The sequence below is a fragment of the Ictidomys tridecemlineatus genome, chromosome X (assembly GCF_052094955.1).
Source record: "Ictidomys tridecemlineatus isolate mIctTri1 chromosome X, mIctTri1.hap1, whole genome shotgun sequence".
Classification (NCBI taxonomy): Eukaryota; Metazoa; Chordata; class Mammalia; order Rodentia; family Sciuridae; genus Ictidomys; species Ictidomys tridecemlineatus.
In genome coordinates this window covers 17,526,223-17,547,848 of record NC_135493.1, presented here as the reverse complement: position 1 = coordinate 17,547,848, position 21,626 = coordinate 17,526,223, and the positions used below count along the sequence as shown (strand labels likewise).

General features: G+C 37.3%; 1 protein-coding gene across 15 annotated transcripts in view; it reads left to right on the top strand.

Moving 5' to 3' along the window:
- Hprt1 (hypoxanthine phosphoribosyltransferase 1) overlaps positions 1-21,626 on the top strand; it is a 68,184-nt gene that overhangs the window by 29,643 nt on the left and 16,915 nt on the right. For 11 of the 15 annotated variants that reach the window (XR_013431675.1, XR_013431676.1, XR_013431670.1 and 8 more), the window contains exons 7-10: positions 10,204-10,250; positions 10,423-10,499; positions 13,946-14,084; positions 19,191-19,267. Coding sequence is in view for 2 of the 15 variants with exons in the window: in XM_005337680.4 (XP_005337737.2) it covers positions 10,204-10,250; positions 10,423-10,499; positions 11,339-11,386 (172 nt within the window). In the remaining 13 variants the exon portion in view is untranslated. Of the gene's footprint in view, positions 1-10,203; positions 10,251-10,422; positions 10,500-11,338; positions 11,963-13,945; positions 14,085-19,186; positions 19,268-21,626 lie in introns of those variants that run through there. The other 4 variants (XR_013431669.1, XR_013431667.1, XM_078034265.1 and 1 more) reach the window with 3 other exon arrangements.

Below are 21,626 nucleotides of genomic sequence, written 5' to 3'. Positions count from 1 at the left end.
TGGATGGAACTAGAGATCTAGAGATCATTATGTTTGGTGAAATAAGTCAAACTCAGAAAGTCAAGGGTAGTATATTTTCTCATATGTAGAAGCTAAAGAAGAAAATGGAAAAGTAGGTGTGGGTCTTATAAAAATCAAAGGGAGATTAGTAGAGGAAAGAGCTGGGGTGAGGGTCAGAGATGTGAGGGAAGTGCTGGGGAGTGATATTGGCAAGATTATATTGTGTGCATGTACAAACATGTAACAACAAATCCCATTGTGGACAGTTATAATGCATGAATGAAAAATGGAAAAAATAAAAATAATAAAGCATTTCTAGGTTATTTGTAATACCAAATACAAAATAAATACTACATAAATAGTTGTTTGGCTGCATTGTATAGGGGATATTGATGGGTTAAATCTGTATATTTAATACAGATGCAATTTTTTCAATTTTTTTGCTTTTGTTGCATTATAATTGTACATAATAGTTGGGCTCATTTTGACATAATCATACATGCGTGGAATTTAATTTACTCCATTTCAGTCTCTGGTGCACCCCTTTTCCCTCTCCTCCACCCTCTCCCTGTTCCCTTTCTACTCCATTGGTGTACCTTCCACACATATATATATATATTTTTTAATTGGTGCTTTATAAATATTTACTTAAAGATTGAATTCACTATTTATACATGCAGATAGTGTAATTTTGTCAAATTCATTCTGCATTTTCTCACCTTTCTCATCTTTCCTCTCTCTCCCTCAATCTCCTACTCTGTTCATCTTCCCTCTGTCTTTATAATATTCAACACACACACACACCGCTTATTTTGCTCTAGCTTCCGCATATGACTGAGAACATTCAACCCTTAATTTTCTGAGTCTGGCTTATTTCACTTAGCATGACATTCTTCAGTTCCATGCATTTACTGACAGATATCATAATTTTATTCTTCTTTATGAAGTAAAAAATTTCATTCTTCCTTATGAGTAAAACTCCATTGTGAATATAGACCACATTTTCTTAATCCATTCATTTATTGACAGGCACATGGGCTGTTTCCATTTTTAGTTATTGCAAGTTGCACTGCTGTAAACATTGCAAGCTGTGTCATTATGGTATGCTGATTTTAGCTCTTTTGGATAAATACTAAGGAGTGGAATAGCTGGGTCATAGAATCATTCCATTCCTAGTTTTTTGAGGAATCTCTATACTGTTTCCACAGTGGTTGTATTAATTTGCAGTCACACCAACAATGTATGAGCATACCTTTCCCTCTACGTCCTTGCCAGCATTTATTAATTATATCCTTAATGATTGCCATTCTGACTGAGGTGAGATGAAATATCTTTAATCTTGATTTTTGCTTCCCTGACTGCAAAGATGTTGAACATTTTTTCATGTATTTGTTGCCGATTTGTGGTTTCTTTTTCTTCTGAGAAATTTGTTTAGTTTTTATTTTTGTTTATTTTTTGCCCATTTATTAATTGGGTTATTTGGGTTTTTTTAACATCATTTTTTGAGTTCTTTATATATTCTGGATATTAATTCCCTGTCAGATATGTGGCTAGAAAAGATTTGATTTATAGTATTATTTTTTTCAGAGATATCTTTATTGATTTTATGTTTGGATGATCTGTTTATTGGTGATAGAGATGTGTTGAAATCACCCAGTATTATTGTATTGGTGTCTATCTGGGATTTAATGTCAAGAAGCATTTTTTGTGTAATTAGATGCATTGACATTTGGGGCATAAATATCTTTCAGCCTATGAATTCCTTTGCCTATGAGATGAATCTCTTGAAATGGCATATAGTTGGGTCTTGTTTTTTAATCCATTCTGCCAATCTGTGTCTTTTAATTGGGAACTTGAGACCATTTACATTCTGTGTTATTATGGTTAAACAATCATTATTTCTTGCCATTTTGATTAGTTTGCTATAAGCATTTTATTGTTTTGATTTTCATTTAGTTAGTTGTTCTTCTAGTGTTATTCATCTATTTGGGAGTTTTGTGGATTGTTCTTGGGTTCCTCTGTGGGTCGTATATCCTTAAGTTTTCTTTATAGTGCTGGCTTAGAGGTTATGAATTCTTTTAGTTTATCCTTATTATGGAATTTTTAAATTTCTGTATCAATCTGAAAGAGATTTTCTGGATATAGCAATATTAGCTGGCAATTGTTTTCTTTTAGAGCTTGGAATATCTCATTCCAGGCCCTCCTTGATTTTAGGGTCTGAGTTGACAAGTTAGAAGTGAGCCTTGTTGGTTTGCCTCTGAATGTGACTTGATTTTTTTTTGCAGCTTTTAATATGTCCTTTTTTTCTATGTTAGGCATTTTGATTATATATATGTTTTTTTTTTGATCTTATATATTGCAGTCCCATATGTCTCCTGTATATGGATGTCTTATTTCTAAGGTGGGGGAATTTTTCTGCTACAATCTCATTGAAGAAGTTCTTTTTTTTTTTTAGTTTTAGGTTGACACAATATCTTTATTTTATATTTATGTGGTGCTGAGGATTGAACCCAGTGCCTTATGCCTACTAGGCGAGCACTCTACCATTGAGCCACAACCCCAGCCCCTTGAAGAGGTTCTTAATGCCTTTAGCCATGTTCTCTTCTGTCCGAGTGATTCAGGTTAATCTCTTGATGTTGTCCCAGAGTCACATGGTCTTTTTTTTCTTTATTGAATATGAAGTATTCAAATTCATACATTCTTTTAGATCTGAAGTTCAGTTTTTGAGGCTTGAAGTTCTATGCAACCTATAGTGTTAGTGATATTATCAAGTGAATTTTTAAATTGATTTCATTATGTCTTTAATTTCCAGAAGTTCTGATTGGTTTCTTCTCAGTATCTCTGTTTCTTTATTAAAATGATTTTTAAAAATATATTTTTTAGTTTTATGTGGACACGATATCTTTATTTTTATGTGGTGCTGAGGATCGAACCCAGTACCTCATGCATGCTAGGCAAACACTCTACCACTGAGCCACAACCCCAGCCCTCAAAATGATTTTTCATCTCCTGTATTTGCTCTCTTAATTCATTCCTTAGATCTTTTAGTTCATTGAACATTTTAACAATTAATATTTTTTCAACTTTCTCTGCAATTTCATCCACTTCTCTTTCAGTGGGTTCATTTTTTGGGGGACTGTGAATTTGTGGGGAGGGTTGCCTATTTCCTCATATTTTTACAGATCTTGGAGTTGCACATTGGGTGTGTTGGATTACTATTTCTCTTATACGTGTGTCCTTTGGTTGTTATCTCTTTTTTTGGTCTAGAGACTTCTCTCTCTCTCTTTATTTTTTCTGTATGAGTAGATGTCCAGGAGTAGGAATGAGATCCCCTTCTATTTGTTGTATTTGGGATCTGATTGTTTAGGATTTTTCTTTCCCCTATTCTATATGTTGAAGTATTGTTGAGGCTTGAGTGGGGCTAGCTTGTCTACAGAGTGAGGTTTGCTGTTATTGGCTGAGTTGTAAGTGTTGCTCATCAACAGGATCTCTACTCTGTGGGCATGAAGTATCCCAATCACTTTTCAACTCTCAGAGCAAGGGGGAGCAAGGACTAGCAATAATGTTAACAAATGATGTATAGCCTTAAAATAAATGTCCAATGTCTACTTTGAGATCTATAACACTAATTACTATCTGTTGAGAAATGGTAGAGTCAGCATTTAACATTTACATCAACAATGAACAGCCATGAACTAGGTCAGACATTAACCAACAGGTGTCTCCTATGTCATACATTGTGTTAATAATAACAACAACAGGAATAAGGCAGAAATTATAAATTATAAACTACATAATTCTATCAGATAATGGAATTGCAGTTCTTTAAGTGAAAAGAAAATATGGTAGAAAATTTAGAGAAATGTTTGAAATATTTTTTTCTTTTTTTTTATTGGTTGTTCACAAACTTTTTAGTTTGAGTAAGTCCCATTTGTTGATTCTTGTTATTAACTCTTGTGCTATGGGTGTCCTATTAAGGAATTTGGAGCCCGACCCCACAATATGTAGATCGGAGCCAACTTTTTCTTCTATCAGACGCAGAGTCTCTGATTTGATATCAAGGTCCTTGATCCATTTTGAGTTAACTTTTGTGCATGGTGAGAGAAAGGGATTCAATTTCATTTTGTTGCATATGGATTTCCAGTTTTCCCAACACCATTTGTTGAAGATGCTATCCTTCCTCCATTGCATGCTTTTTAGCCCCTTTATCAAATATAAGATAGTTGTAACTTTGTGGATTAGTCTCTGTGTCCTCTATTCTATACCATTGGTCCACGCGCCTGTTTTGGTACCAGTACCATGCTGTTTTTGTCACTATTGCTCTGTAATATAGTTTGAAATCTGGTATCGCTATACCACCTGATTCACGCTTCCTGCTTAGAATTGCTTTTGCTATTCTGGGTCTTTTATTTTTCCATATGAATTTCATGATTGCTTTATCTATTTCTTCAGGAAATGCCATTGAGATTTTGATTGGCATTGCATTAAACCTATAGAGAACTTTTGGTAATATCGCCATTTTGTTAATGTTAGTTCTGCCTATCCATGAACATGGTATATTTTTCCATCTTCTAAGATCTTCTTCTACTTCTCTCTTTAGGGTTCTGTAGTTTTCATTGTATAAGTCTTTCACCTCTTTTGTTAGGTTGATTCCCAAGTATTTTATTTTTTTTTTGAGGATATTGTGAATGGAGTGTTTTTCCTCATTTCCGTTTCAGAAGTTTTATCGCTGATATACAGAAATGCCTTTGATTTATGCATGTTGATTTTATATCCTGCCACTTTGCTGAATTCATTTATTAGTTCTAGTAGTTTCTTTGTAGACCCTTTTGGGTCTTCTAGGTATAGAATCATGTCGTCCGCAAATAGTGATAATTTAAGTTCTTCTTTTCCTATTTTTATGCCTTTAATTTCTTTCTTCTGTCTAATTGCTCTGGCCAGTGTTTCGAGAACTGTGTTGAACAGAAGTGGTGAGAGAGGGCATCCCTGTCTTGTTCCAGATTTTAGAGGGAATGCCTTTAATTTTTCTCCATTCAGAATGATGCTAGCCTGAGGCTTAGCATAGATTGCTTTTACAATGTTGAGGTATGTTCCTGTTATCCCTAGTTTTTCTAATGTTTTGAACATAAAGGGAAATATTTAAAAATGAACAGAGGAGAAGTAGAAGGTAGGTAGCAGATGATGGCTATAAAGATGGAGAAGTAAAAAACTAAAAGTAATAAACTAAAGAGAGGAAAGGGGATTGGGAAAATTTATTAATGGGGGAAATGAGTGAAGAAGAGCTAATAAGGAACAAAACCCAAGTATACAAACAAACAAGTAAAAGATTAAAACAAACCCATGTAAAATTTTACCCAACCAAAGTCAAATCAAGGCTAAGTAATTAATGGATGAAAAAGGAAATTGTATGAATATACATATATATTCAAACCTATCTGTGTAGTGATAACACACACACACACACACATATGTATGGTGATAACACACACACATAATCACAGAATGGAAAAAAGTAAAAGAATAGAAAAGTAATTTTTAAAAAATAGGATAAAAATAAAATTAAAAATTAGAAAGAGCAGAAAAGGGGGGAATAGGAAAAGAATTCTTATTGAGAAAAGAAAAGGATTGAGGTGGTTAAAACTTATGGTGAGGATGGATATATTTTTCTTATGCTAATGTGCAATATTTAAATTTAGTTTTGGAGATTAACCCTTAGGTCTAGGACAGTGTGAAGTCTCACATCTTTGTGTTTCTCCCCAGGCTGCCAGCTGTTTTTGCTAGGTTCCAAAGCTGGTTGTAGTAGCTCTCAGCATCCTATTCCCTTAGAAGATAGGGGATAGACTGGGGAGTGCTAAAAACTGTGTATTCCCATAGTGGGGCTGGTATAGAGTTCTAAATTGGAAATTCCAGTAGCTAGAGATTCATCTTGACCTACCCTTGGAACTCTGTTGGTAGGTATTTGAGATTTGGTTCACACCCACCTCTTGCTGGGCAAATGCCTATCTCGGCTGCACCATCTGGGTCTCAGCCCTCCCAGAATTTCCACTTTTAGCTTAAGGAGTCTAAACCTTGACTGGCTTCAGATATTTCATCCCCATAGTTGTGATTTACCCAGGGTCAGACCTGGAATACAGACTTGTTTGACTACCATCTTTCCAGATGTTCCAGATGTTCTAGCAACAAGGGGAGTTTTCCTCAGTATCCCCAGCCTGTATTGTCCTAGGCACAGACCTCTGTACCTGTTTGTCATGCTGATCCAGATACAATATGACCCTCACAATGGGTGTCTTCTGGGTCAGGCTGTCAACTTCCTCTATGAATTCCCAATCTCCAGCCTCTACTTGATACCACCCAGCCACTCAAAAATGCTGCCACAGCACTGATTCCAGCTGGACTATGGGGACCTTAGCCAACTGACTTTTTTAAAAAATATTTATTTATTTATTTACTTGGGTGGACACAATGTCTTTATTCTTGTTTTTATATGGTGTTGAGGATTGAACAGGGCCCTGCGCATGCCAGGCAAGTGCGCTACCGCTTGAGCCACATCCCCAGTCCGCTGACTTTTAATTATTTTTCAAAATATCTTTCCCCACCATCTCTAGATTAGTTAAGGTTAGCTTTCTATTCCATGGTTCCTCAAGCCCATTTTGTTTGCTATATTATTTTCTCTCTGCTCTATTCCCCTTCCCATCTGCAGTGAGCTGGCATGTCTCTAATGTATAGTTCTTATATTTTGTTCAAAGTTTCCAACTTTTGTATTTCTATGATTATTTTGCTATCCAGTGTTGATTTTCAGTGAATTTCCTTAGGTAAAGAGCAGTCTTCCTACCATTTAAATCTTGTGCTGAGGAACTCCTGGGAAATGCATACTTCCTCTAACCTGCCATCTACCCTCCTATTTTTTTTTTTGAAACCATAGATATGTAGGGCTGTTTGTATTATTAATATTTGGTTTTTCAACATGCTAATTGTATCAACTTGTCCTGAGTAGCAAGGTAGAAATTGTGTGGCCTCCTTGCAAAATTGAGACCAAGAATCCCAAAGAGGAGTGAGGAAGTAATAAGAAGGAGTGGGCCCTGGAGATCTGGAACTTCTAAAATTGAGTGATATATGCTGCATCTTGTTTTGGAGTCCACATTGAAATTTTACAGTTCTTGCTTCATTTTTCTAAACTAGCATCACTTCTTGGCCATATCCATGCTATTTTCTTTCGCTTTTATGATTCTCTGTCTATCCCTACTTTATAGTTTCCGTCCTCCAACAACTCTGAGGTTACATTACTTCTACTCTATATATAAGGAGACTGAGGTGTAATGATTTGCCCAGGGATACAGCTAGTATTCTATAGAGGTGAGATTCAAACCCAGGGCTGGCACAATTAATGCTCTTACTACCTTAAATTATACAGTTTGTTGTTTTGTTTTGCGGTACTGGGGATTGAACACAGGGACGTTCTATATTGAGCTGCATTTCAATGCCTTTATTTTTTATTTTGAGACAGAGTCTTGTTAGGTTGCTAAGGCTAGCCTTAAACTTGTGATTCTCCTGCCTTAGGCTCTTACCACATCCAGCCACTTAAGTTTTTATTAGAAGTAACATCTCTCTTTTTTTTTTTTTTTTTTTTTTTTAGCAGCGGGGGCAGGGGGGGGTGATGTTGGTGGTGTTTAGGATGAAACCCAGGACCTTACACATACCAGGCAAATGCTCTACTACTGAGCCACATCCCCAGCCCATTTTGGGTTTTTTTTTTTTTTGTTAACTTATACAATTAAATTTTTCATTTTTAAATCTTTAACCAATATGTAATCTTTGTGATGGGTTCAGCTAGTGATCTTTTATCTCTTTTTTCCTGAATGATATAACTTGTTTTTATAAACCTGTTTTGAAAGATCAACATATCTGTTGAGTGTCTGAATCAGAATACACCTACTAATGAGTCATATGCCAGCAGTTTATCTTTAGAGGTTTTCTAATTGCCTGTACAAGCATATGTTAGTGAATTTTTGCGTTGCTGGAGATGTTATGTGCTCAAGAATACTTAGATCATAGGTGGCCCACATCAGTGTTTCTCAACTTTTTTCTCTAATCCTTCTCCTACCAGGAGATTTTATTGTCACAGATATTTTATATATCTGTTTAAGTTTTATATGCATATCTACTTTATGTAAAGTGAGTAAGTATAAAGCTTATTCTTTTTACTCAGTGCAGGGGTAAGAATGACTAATTTGTTTAACCTAAATTAGAAAGTAAAAAGCAGTTACCTGATAAGGAATATAATCTAACATGTCCAGACTGGAAAATAGTTTGGCAGTTTCTTTAAAAACTAAACATGTAAGTACCATAAGAACCTAAGGGGGCTAGTGAGCATTTATCCCAGGAAAATAAAAATCTATGTGCACATAAAAACCTGTACATGAATGCTCATAGTGGCAGCATCTGTGATAGATAAATCATTAAAATGAAAAATCATTAAAATAAATGGTTAAACAAAGTTGTAATGTACCCATACCATCATACTCAGCAATAAAAGAAATCAACTATTGATACACAGAGTAACTAGATGAGCCCCAAAGAATTATGCCAATAAAAGCCAGTACCAAAGTTGTATATTATGATTCCACTTATACAACTTTCTTGAAATGACAAAATTATAGGAATGGAGAACAGATTAGTTATTGTCAGGCATTAGGGAGTACAAGAAGGAACCTTGTGTTACCTTGATTTTGGTAACAATTACATGAATCCACACATGTGATAAAATTGCCTTAAAATTATATACAAATGGTGCCTGTAAACCTGTGAAATCTGGACAGAGTCAGTTTGTTCATCAGTATCCATGTCCTTGTTGTAATAATCTACTGTAGTTAAAAAAGATGTCAACAATAGAAGAAACTGAATCAAGGATTCTAGGGATCACCCTTGTGTATTTTTTTTGCAACTTCCTCTGAAGATAAAAAATTTTGGAAAAGCAATTAACATTTAACTTTATATTTGCTGAATCATTTCAAGTATGGCTTATTTTGTAAATTGTATCAAATCATATATACAGGTTAGCAATTTCTATAAATACCTAATAATAATAGCAGTGTAATCAAATTTTTTTTAAAAAAATCACTTCAAATTGTTATGTTTCCAGCAAGATTCAAACTATTAAAATTTTAATTACTTAAAAAATTTACTTTTCCAGGTGTGGTGGCACATGTCTATAATCCCAGCAACTCAGGAGGCTGAGGCAAGAGGATCATAAATTCAAAGCCAGCCTTAGCAACTTAGTGAGACCCTACTTCAAAATAAAAAATAAAAAGGAATAGTGACATAGCTTAATGGTAAAGTGCCTCTGGTTTCAATCCCCAGTACCACCACCCCCCCCCCAAAAAAAAATTTACTTCTAAGATGGGTGTGGCTCTCAGCTACTTGGGAGACTGAGGCAAGAGGATGGGGATTTCCAGACCAGCCTGGGCAAATAAGTGAGACCTTGTCTCAAAAATAAATTAATTAATTAATTAGCTTCTACACTGATGGTATATAGCTCAGTGGTAGAATGTATTCTTAGCATGAGCAAGGCCCTGGGTTCAATCCACCACACTGTCTTCTCCCTGCCCAGAATTGGTTCCTTTAGCATGCTAGTTATTTTTGGCTTAAAGTTCCTCTTTGTAAGCCAAATATTTGGGGTGGGGGGGTACCAGGAATTGAACCCAGGGGTGCTTAACCACTGAGCCATATCTACAGCAGTTTTATGTTTTATTTTGAAACAGAGTCTTGCTAAATTGCTTAGGGCCTTGCTAAATTGCTGACAATGGCTTTGAATTCACTGTCCTTCTGTCTTAGCCTCATGATATGCTGGGATTATAGGCATGTGCCACTGCATCTGGCTCTCCTAAACCCTTTACATTGTGGGGATTCCAGGAACTCTGGACCCAGAGCCCTTTTCATCTTTGCTTATTGACATTCCCCACACATTTGTCCTCCTGATTAGCTGTCCTTCACTGGACACATGAGCGGTTAGGATGCAACTCTCAGAACTGCCTATGAGGTGCCAGGTGGACAGCTCCATTTTATAGTCTTTTTTTATAAATATGTTTAAACTAACATGGTATGCTAAATGCAAATTAAACACTATTTAGGAACATTAATGTCCTCTTTTGTAGTGCCCTTTTATAGTGTTTCCATATGCCACATGTCACACTTTGTATTTAACAGCTTGCTGGTGAAAAGAACCTCTAGAAGTGTTGGATATCGACCTGACTGTAAGTGGATTACTTTTTTATCAAACATTTAGCTATATTTAACCTAAAAAAATTGTACATGTAGTGACTTAGAGTTGCTTTAGAGAAAATTTTTAGACAAGGAACATTTGCAAGCATTAAATTTGAAAGTGATATTTTCTGTACCTAAATGATGAATTATGATTCTTTTTAGTTGTTGGATTTGAAATTCCAGACAAGTTTGTTGTTGGATATGCCCTTGACTATAATGAATACTTCAGGGACTTGAATGTAAGTAATGCTTTTTTTTCCTCACTCTCATTTTTCAAAACCCACATAAAAATTTAGGAAAGAGAAGAATTGTTTTCTCCTTCCAGCACCTTGCAATTTGAACAGACTGATGGTTCCCATTAGCCACATAAAGCTGTAGTCAAGTACAGACATCCTGCAAACTGGAACTTGGCCAGGCTAGGGTGACACTTCTTGCTGGCTGAAATAGTTGAACAGCTTTAATATACAATAACTGTCTCATTATTATTTCAGATGATAAATGTAGTTATAAATAAGAAATAAATGTTCAAGTTTAAGTCTTTTAATTCACTCTCCTTCATATACCCGCCTCCACCTCTGGAGGCAGGTGTCCGATGGGTCTGTTTATGAACGTGATTGAGAAAGATTTAGGAAGACTACACCAAGGACACTATCTTGAGCAGGTTTTTTTTTATATATACCTTTATTTCACTCATATATTTTTTTATGTGGTCCTGAAGATCGAACCCAGGGTCCCCATGTGTGCTAGATGAGCGCTCTTACCACTGAGCCACAACCCCAGCCCCAATGAGCAGGTTTTTTATTTCATCTTTTTTCACCACTTGCCCTAGCCCCTAGATCAATAGATCAATATACCTATAATTCCATGCTTTGTTTTTCAGTTACATATTAAGATGAAAAAATAAATCAAACTAAGGGGACAGACTACTGCTTTGTCTCCAAAAGACACTCTTCCTAAGTTACTGGCCTAACATACAATAGTACTACCTTTGTTTGTTTACTAAGAACCCAGCATGCTTTTCTTGCCTTTCATTTCAGAATACTTTTCTAATGTGAAGTTCTGAATTTTTATTTTATAGCATGTGTGTGTCATTAGTGAAACTGGGAAAGCAAAATACAAAGCCTAAGATGAGAGTTCAAGTTGGGTCCAGAAACATCGGGAGTCCCATTGACATCACTAGTAAAATCATCAATGTTCTAGTTCTGTGGCCATCTGCTTAGTAAAGCTCTTTGCATGAACCTTCTATGAATTTTATCTGTTTTGTATTTTTAGAAATCTCGGTTGCTGCATTCCTGAACTTTTAATTTGCACTATGGGCTTAGAGACTATCGGTTGATGGATTGTTGTTTAACTTGTGAATGAAAAAATCTCTTAAACTACACCACTATTAAATGAGAATATTGAAATTGTATCTGTAAGAAACATTGAAAGAGAAGATATATTAGTTTTTTAATTGGTATTTTAATTTTTATATATTCAGGAAAGAACAGAAGTGATTGAATATTGTTAATTATACTACCATATGTATATTAGAAAAGTAAGAAGCAGTTTTCACATCAATGACAGCATCTAAGAGGCTTTGTTCAGTCGAATAAACCTGTTTCAGTAGTGTTGACTATATCTTCCCGCCTGTTCAGATTATTTCTGGTGAATCTTTGTCAACAGTTCCTTTTAAATGCAAATAAATGAATTTAAAAATGTACCACTTTTTTAATTTTTCAAGGACTGTCTTTAAGATAACCTATACATACCTATCTTTTCTCTGTAGATTAACTTAGTATAGTTTCTATTAGCTACCTTTTAAAATTTTAGTAGCTAGTTTAATGGTTATCTTTCCCAAACAGCAAGTACTGATTGATTATGATGGAATGGGTTGGTGGAGCTAGCAGAGTTCCTACCTCCTTCAGAGACTAAATTTCCGACACATTTGACTCTGCCAACAGAACATGCCTTTCTCTTGGAATTCTGAAGTTGTTCAGACTGTGATCTCAGCCACATCTCAACAGATTGTTTTTAGACATGTCCTGTTATAACCTAATTATATACCTAATCATAATCATTGACTAGAGAACAACAACAAAATCTCCTTTGTTTTCTGGGAGCAGGGGAATAGTTTTACACCAGAACTCCTACTTGCTTTTCTATTGCAGGTGAGGTATGAACTAGCAACCTTGTGAGCCATCTGGCTATGTTTATTCCTTTCAAAATTTGCTGTAATTCCCAGCAATAAAGTAGGGAGCTTTAAATAATGTTAAATAACAATTTTCTTTAGTCCTAGAACTTCTTTGTTGAGAAAATATTTCAATTCTATTATCTTATTTGACCTTTATAACCTTTAAGGTTGAAGTCAATGTTAAAACATGAATCAACCAGGCATGGTGGTGCACACCTTGAAATTCCAGTGACTCAGGAGGCTGAGACAGGAGGACCACAAGTTCAAAGCCAGCCTCAGCAACTTAGTGAGGGAGGCCCTAAAGACTTAGTGAGACCCTGTCTCAAAACAAAAAGGGTTGGGAATGTAATTTAGTGGTTAAGCACTCCTGGGTTCAGTCTCTGGTACCAAAATTTAAAAAAAAAATCTAAGAAATGTGATGGCAATACACAAAATAACTTCTGACTTATGTCTTCCTCCTGCAAATGTCACCTCATTAATAGTGTCAACTCATTAATAATGTCACCTCATTAATAGTGCATCCTGCTCCCACTGCTAAGCCTCCTTACTCTCCTTTTGATCACACTGTTACCTTCTACTGTGTTGAACCATATGAAATTACCATCTTTGTAGGTAAAAAACTATTGGCAGTTTTGAGTGGTATAACCCAATAATATGGCATATGATTTACATTTGCATTTATTGTTCACTATCTATACTCCACTCTCACCCCTATTAGAATGCAAGTCTCATAGGAGAAGCAGATACTGTCATATGTCTTATTCATTAATGTATACTTAGTGCCTTGATCAGAGCTTTGCGACTAGTAGAAGCTCATAGATTATTGAATGAGTGAACAGCAAAGGATTAATTACCTGCTACAGTGAATACCTGATCATTAATTAGTTGCTACAGTGCAGGTAAAACAGGACAGTGGCCTCACATAGCAAATGCTTCATCAGCATTGATCTCTGCTGGAAATCAAATGAGTGTTCCAGGATGTTAGGTACATGGCTAGCATGTGGCAACACCAAGATTTAAACCTCAATTTGCCTGATTCTTGGGTCAATATCATGAAGAAACTAAACTTTCCCCTTCTGATTCAAACTCTAGTTTGTAGTTAAGTATAATGTTTAACTGGTGACCCAATCCAACCCAACCTGAAATGCATGTAACTGCCAGGAAGAAAAGCATCTTTACCAAACCATTATGAATTCCCTTTTTATCAAAACACCATTCCTCAGACCTCCTTTCCTTTTTTTCTTTTCTTCATACCAGAATTAAACCCAGGGGCACTCCACCACTGAGCGACCTCCCCAGCCCTTTTTATTTTTTATTTTGAGACAGGATCTCACTGAGTTCCTTAGGGCTTTGCTAAATTGCTGAGGCTGGCATTGAATTTGTGATCCTCCTGTCTCAGCCTCCTGAACTACTGAGATTATAAGCATGCATCACATGTCCACCTCAGACCTTTTCTTAACATGAATTTTAGGAATACAATGTTAATAATTTATTTTTTAACCTTTTTTGCAGTACTACGGATACTCAGGGGAGCTCTACCATTGAGCTCCATCCTCAGCTGATTTTATTTCAAGATTATCTTGATAGTTGCCCAGTCTGGCCTTCAACTTGCAATCTTCCTGCCTCAGTTTCTGAGTTGCTAGAATTACAGGTATGCTCTATCATGCCCAGCTTCTTTAATCAACTTTGAACAGATCAAATTTATAAATTAGGGGAAAGGACATGCTAAAAAGAGCCAGAGTCATTTTCAGGTTGATAGTCCAGAGGAAAGAAAAAGTAAAATTAGAAAAAAATTATTTTCCCAGGGCCATTTAATATAGGAGCAAATGGTCATAAATATCACACCTTAGAGTCAGGCACGGTGGCGCACGCCTGTAATCCCAGTGGCTCAGGAGGCTGAGACAAGAGGAGTGCAAATTCAAAGCCAGCCTCAGCAACTAAGGGAGGCACTTAGCAGCTCAGTGAGACCCTGTCTCTAAAACAATATAAAAAAAGTTTTGGGGATGTAGCTCAGTGGTTGAGCACCCCTGGGTTCAATCCTCAGTACCAAAATAAAATAAAATAAACCCTTTAAAAAATCACACTTTAGTAATCCCTCAGGGCTTCCCTTTCATTACAACCCTGTAGAAGGAGTGTTCATAAATAAAGGAAAATGAAATTCCATTTAAGTCTATTTAGGGAGATAGAAAACTGTACATTTTAGGAATATTACCACCTAAAAAAATGTTAATGCTTAGTTATCTGGAAAATTTGTGTGTGTTGCACCCTTTGTGCATTCCTTTATTTTGAATGCTTAGAATCATTCCTGTAGGAAGGCATGGGTGGTGCACACCCATAATTCCAGGTATTTGGAAGACTCAGAAGGATCTCAAGTTCAAGGCCAGCCTCAGCAACTTAGTGAGACCCTGCATCAAGGTAGAAATGTAGCTCAGTGGTAAACATGCCTGGGTTCAGTCTCCAGTACTTCAAAAGAAAGGAAACAAAAGAGAGAAGACGACCTGTAGTACATACTGGTGGGTTCCTTTTTAATTCCAGGTATAAATGATTTGTAATAACCTGACCTACTACTCTACCATTAGCTTGGAAAGTCAATCAACTGATGTCCTTCCCTGCATCTGAGATTCTAGAAACACACAGCCCCCTTTGTGTTCCAAGTACTAGAGAAGACAAGCAAGTTTCTGGTTTTGTGGAGAGTAAGTCTGGTTGGTGAAAGGAATAGTAAACAGAAGCATTTCAAATAGTGACAGGCTGTAAAGAAATTATAAAAACAATGTGCTGAGTCCTGAAGAGTGGCTTCTTTCCTTAAACAGAGTGATTAGGTAAGGTCATGGTTGGGCTGAAAGGGATTAGAGAAGAAACCAGCTATAGGGAAAAGCTAGGAGAAAAGAGTTCCTTGCAGTAGGAATAGCCAAGCAAAAGAAGCTGAGATAGTGACAAGCCATCTGAGGTACTTGACAGGAGAGTGGTAGAACCTGTGACCAGAGAGGAAGTCCAGACCCTGACCATGGGTGACCTTGAAGGCTGTGGCAGAGTATGACTTTTCTGCATTCCATAATGTGAAGGCCCTGGGGGTTTTAAGCAGTTTTTATTTGCATTTTTAAAGGCATAAGAACCTCTAAGAGCTCTTCTGAAAGCAAGGGCTTCAGAAATATTAGTAATACCAGTGATAATTATTTAATATGTTTAATATATGTCACATGTTATGCTAAGTGCTTTATGCACATTAATTTATTTACAGCACATTTCCCAGAGAAGGTTGAGACCATCTCACATGTTTAATGACCAAATCAATGGAGAGAAGAGATTAGTGAAGCGAAGCTGCCATGAAAAATTGGCCATAGTTTCTTACCTGGATTGTTATAGTGGCCTCTGTCCTGATCTCCAGCAGTAGGATCCCTTGAACCCAGGAGCTCAAGGATAGCATGGATAGCACAGCAAGTGTCCATCTAAAAAAATAATGGTCAAGGGCTGTGGATGTGGCTCAAGCGGTAGCGCACTCGCCTGGCATGCGTGCAGCCTGGGTTTGATCCCCAGCACCACATACCAACAAAGATGTTGTGTCCGCCAAAAACTAAAAAATAAATATTAAAAATTTTTTTTAAAATAGTCAAACTTGAATCACTCTTTGGCTAGAATTGCTCTCATAGCTCCCCATTTTGCAAGGAAAGTCTTTTTTGTTTTCTAGTCCTGATGAAACCCAGAGGCACGTTATCTCAACCACATCCTCAGTCCTTTTTGTTTTGTTTTGAGATAGGGTCTTGCAAAGTTTCCCAAACTGGCCTTGAACTTGTAATCCTCCTTCCTCAGATTCCCAAATCACTGAGGTTACAGGTGTGTGTGCCACCGTGCCCAACTACAAAGTCCTTTCACTGATGGAGAATCTGCTCTTCCCTGCCTCTCACCCTGGTCACATCACTGCCCCACAGGCCTGCTGAGCAGGCTCTGTAATCCCTCCTCTTACCTTTCTTTCATTGCACAGCTTTAGCCAGAGCACTCTCAACTGGTCCCCCTTTCACTCTTCCTTACTATTCAGACTGCCCTGCAGTGGTCATGATCTTTAATTTTTAATAACTTTTTTTCTTTGGGAGGAACATAATCTTTTGAAAATATAAATGAGATCACATCACTTGCTTAACACCTAAGAAAACTACTGACTGAAAAAACAAATATGGCCTGCAGACCCATGTGTTAATTATAGCCCCTGCTTGCTTCTCTATAATCCTCAACTAATTATCCTTCTCCTGTTCACTTCAACCACACTGCCATCCTTTCAGTGCCTTAAACTTGCCAATCTCCCCCTTGCCTTGGGCCTCTGTAACTACTCCTTCCAATCTCCTCTCTGCCCCCCATCAACATGGCTGGCTCAAAGTTATGTCACCTTGGTGAACCCTGTCCAGACCTCCTTCTCTAACAGCCTCAAAGTCTCTCTCCATTAATTGCCTCTTTAATTTTCCTAATAGTCTTTAGTACCATCAGGTGGTCTTTAACAACATCTATAGCTCCTCAGTTGGACTTGCCATTCTGCCATAGATTTAGTTGGGAAAGAAACAAGCCCAAGTACATACAGATGGTTTACTACTTAGCATGACCAAGAAAAGCAAGGTGTCAATTCCCCATATCTCTAGTCCCAGAGGACCATGAGAGTGGTGGGTTACTCTGTCATGGGGGAGTCAGCTCTAGACTCCAGCTTAATGATTTTATGGCCTGCAGCTGTACCCTATGTGGAAAGGCAAGGTCAAAAGTTCCATACCTTAAGAGCCTGGGAGACAGATGAGAAACTGCCTCATGACAGCCCCCACAAGATAGGGAGGTGGGTGACAAATGGCCTTGGGACAGCTGCTCACAAGATTGTTCATGTTATCATGTTTCGGTGAAGATCATGGGGCATTGCTTCAAGACAAGCCAGGCTGTACTTGACCTTATCTACGAGGCCTATGTGCAGACATCCATGGCATATCCTCCTGTGCACTTTAATCATCTCCAGATTACTTATAATGCCTAGTTCTAGCTCAACAAAAATGCCACACAACCAGTTGTTAGATTGCATTGTTTATGGAATAATGATAAGAAGATCTACTACAGATATAATTTTTTTTTTTTTTGAGAGGGCAGGTACGGAAGGTTGAATTCCGGGGCTTTTCCACTGAACTACATCCCCAGCCCTTTTAATATTTTTTAAATTTTCACACAGGGTCTCACTGCATTGCTGAGGGCCTTGCCAAATTACTGAGGCTGGCCTTGGAACTTGTGACTCTCTTGACTCAGCCTCCCAAGTCACTGGGATTATAGATGTATGCCACACCCCCAACCCAACTGATACTTGTATGTGTGTGGTGCTGGGGATTGAATCTTGAACCCAGGGCCTTGTGCATGTGAGGCAAGCACTGTACCAACTGAACTAAATCCCCAGCCCCCAACTGATTCTTGTACACTTGAAAGTTTGAAAACTACCTGCATAGATGAAAGTTTTCAATATCAGTAGGATTACAGGTGTGTATCACCATGCCTGGCTTGTACTAAACATTTGAATCCTCAAGAGAATTCTGATAAAGAAGTTTTGTTTTAGTTTTTTCAATTGTCCCATCTTTATAGATTAAGAAAAGCAGGTCCAGAAGGTTGCAAAATTTTCCCAGATCATACAGCTCATAAGTGGCAGATGAGGAATTTGAATTGAGACAATTTTATTCCAGAATCTGCCCTCTTAGTTCAGTTCTACTTAACCTGTAATGTGCAACTCTTGTGTAGAAAGTCATACACTGATACATCGAGGAAAGCACTAGGCTCATTGGAGGTAATAATTTCAAATGACTTATATTAAACACAGCTTTTTGAGGTCACAGCTGATCTTTAAGAATGTAAATTGCCTTCCTCTGGCACTAGACAACATTGCGAAGACTTATTGCAGAGTTTCTCCAATGTGCTTTTCAGGTTGTTTTTTTTTTTTTCTGACTTATTTTATAATCCTGTGGGCAACTTTAGACAAAAAAAAAAGACTTTTTAGCATGAATGATTGTGTGTACTCTTTACCTTTTTTTAAATCTGTTTTCACTGTCTTTCTTATTCCTATTTTTCTTCCTTCTCTTCATTCTCCTTTGTCTAATCCACTGGACTTCTATTTTCCCCCCTTTGTTGTATGTTAGCACCCGCAAATCCAAGAGAACATTTGACCAAGTTTTGGGGATTAGCTTATTTCACTTAGAACAAGTCTCTAGATCCGTCCTTTTATTGGCAAAAGTCATAAAGTCATTCTTTTATGACTCAGTAATATTCCATTGTGTGTATATGCCATATTTTCTTTATCCATTCATGTACTGAAGGGCATCTACGTTAGTTCCATAGTTTAGCTATTGTGAATTGAGCTGCTATAAACATTGATGTGGCTATGACCCTGTAGTATGCTGATTTTAAGTCCTTTGGGTTTAGACCGAGGAGTGGGATGACTAGTGAAATGGTGGTTCTTTCAAAATTTTCTGAGGAATCTCCATACTGCTTTCCAGAGTGGTCGCACTCTTTACCATTTTAAAGTGTGAATTTTATAGACCCTTCAAACTTCTTAAAAAAACAATAGTTTTTTTTTTCTTGTGGTACTATGGATTGAACCCACAGGTATTCTACCACTGGGCTACATTTCTTGCCCTTATTTACTCATTTAGTGTGCAGAGAATTGAACCCAGGCCAGGGCCTCAAGCATGCTAGATAAGCACTCTACCACTGAGCTACATCCCCAGTTCCTTTTTCATTTTTTATTTTGAGACAGGGTCTTGCTAAATTGCCAAGGCTGGTCTTGAACTTGCCATCCTTCTGCCTCAGCTTCCAAAGTTACCGGAATTACAGGTATGCACTACTGCATTCAGCTAAAATAATGACATTTTAATGTTTTTTCATTATTATTTGTAACTTCAAACATTATTGATAAACTGTCAATAAGTTTCAAGTTTTCTCTTTGTACAATAAGGACATACTTCCTAATGGACTTTCTTATTATGATTCAGGGCTAAAGTGACTTTCAAATTTGGTAGTTTTCAGTAGAACTTTCTTTCCTAAATTTTTTTCTTTTCTTTAATTATATAATATTTGAGAATGCTGAAATCAAAGGTTCAGTTATTTTGCATGTGGATTCTTCTGCCTGGAACTTCTTGTCCTGAATCTTGGGGAATGGTATTAGAACCCAGGATCTGGGCACTGAGTGTGCTCATTGCTATTGGGTTGTCATTGCTTCTAGGTCCTCCCAGGGGATAAAGCTAGGAAATAAAAGCATGCATACCAAGCCATGCATATATGCATCTCTGTTTCTGTGCCTGTTTATCATAAACATTAACATACAAATGAGTTCATACTGCCATCCACTCTAATTCACAACAACAGTTTCATTCTAGCTTTCCCTTTTTCCTTATTTCTTCTTGAAGAATTTCTTTCTTCAACAGTGGAAAAAGTGGCTCTCATTATGTGCACTTTTGTCCCTTATTGTTTAACTCTAGTATTATAAAGTAGTTACATTTACCTGTAACAGATTTCTTAGCCAGAATTCATTATACACAGATCTTTTGGTCCTAAGCTTTCAGTATCCAATCAAGCACATTGTTTTTCAAAATCATTGTTGTTTTCTTCTTTATCACTTTTAAAGTGGCTATGGTACTATGGTGCAGTTTGGTTTGTTAGCATTTGTATTTCAATTAGGCCCCCATTCTCCATATCCTAGTTTTCATTCATTATTACAGTGAAGCATAATAAATAAGAGGTATACAGAAAGTTCTACCCAGAGGAGTTTTGTTCCCTCCTTATCCTTCCCATCCTCTCCTCACTACCCCTATTTTCCAGTCTTTTTTTCATCCATTTTATGGGCTTCATTCTCCTTGTTTTGTTTTTGTTATTGTTTTGTTATTGGTTTTTTTTGGGGGGGGTCTTTGTTTTGTTTTGATACTGGGTATTTAACTCAGGGACACTTAACCACTGAGCCATATCCTCAGACCTTTTTATTTTTTATTTTTTGACAAGGTTTCACTAATTGCTGAGGCTATCAAAATTGCAATCCTCCTTTCTCAGCCTTCTGAGCCACTAGGATTGCAGGCATACACCACAGTGCTAGGCTCATTTTGAATGGCAGTTATAGTTTGACCAAGTATTTCCTATAGGCACTTTGTATGTATTGCTTCATTCAGAGTTCACATCAAGCCCTTGAGAAAGGTACTGTTATTACCCCCATTGTTTAGATAAAGAAGCTGAGTCCCAGAGAACAGATGTATTTGGTACACAACCAGTACTCCATCTAAGATCTTTCTGATGCTAGGGTCAGTGTGTAAACCACCATGTTGTTCACCTCTCCTTTCTTTTTCCTTCTTTCCTTCCCTCCTTCCTTCTTTCTCTTTCTTTCACTCCCTCCTTTCCTTCCTTCCTTCTTCTTATTTCTTTTTGGCGCTGAGAATTGAGTTTAGGGCTTTGTGCATGCTAAATGCACTGTACCACTAACCTACACAGCCCCCTCCTCTTTCTTAAAATTGTCAAAGCCCTCCTCAATCTGGGTCTTCCTGAAGCTCAGCACTTCTGAAGTCACCTCTCTGCAAGCATTCTGATAACTGTGGGAACCTTGTTTTGGCTATTCAGGTGTTCTGTGTGGTTACAAAAGGTCCACAAGGGACCAACAGATCTTTGGTTAGAACTTGGGGGGAGATGTAGCCTTCAGTTAGTCTCTGACTCCATTTTCAAAATGTGGGGTCACATTTCTATGAATAGAAAGTGATTGTCTAATTGTCTAGGGTGACATGGGCTAAAGGAGTGACTAAATTTGGTAGATAATTTTGTGTCTCAGGCTCTGTGCTGGTTGTCTCAGGCATAAGATGAGTACACACTGTCCCTGCCCTCAAGGGGCTTGGGGTCAAGTATACAAGTGACTCTAATGTAAGACAAAGCTGAGGTTCAGGCCTGGAAGAGAAAGGCATGGCTAGTGCTTGCTGGGAACAGGAAGGGGAAGACTGGAACATCCAGGAAGAAACAACATTCCAAGGGAGACTTTAGGAAAGGTTGACAGGAAGGCAGGCAAGGGAAAGCTTTCAGCCAGCAGGTCTACTTGGGCCAACAGATAGGTGTAAAAAAATCACAGGGCCATGGGATAAATGGTGAGTAGCCTCATTTGGTTGTGACAGAGATGTAGTGATAAGGGAGAAAGCTAGATGGGTAGATTGGGGTTATTGTAAGG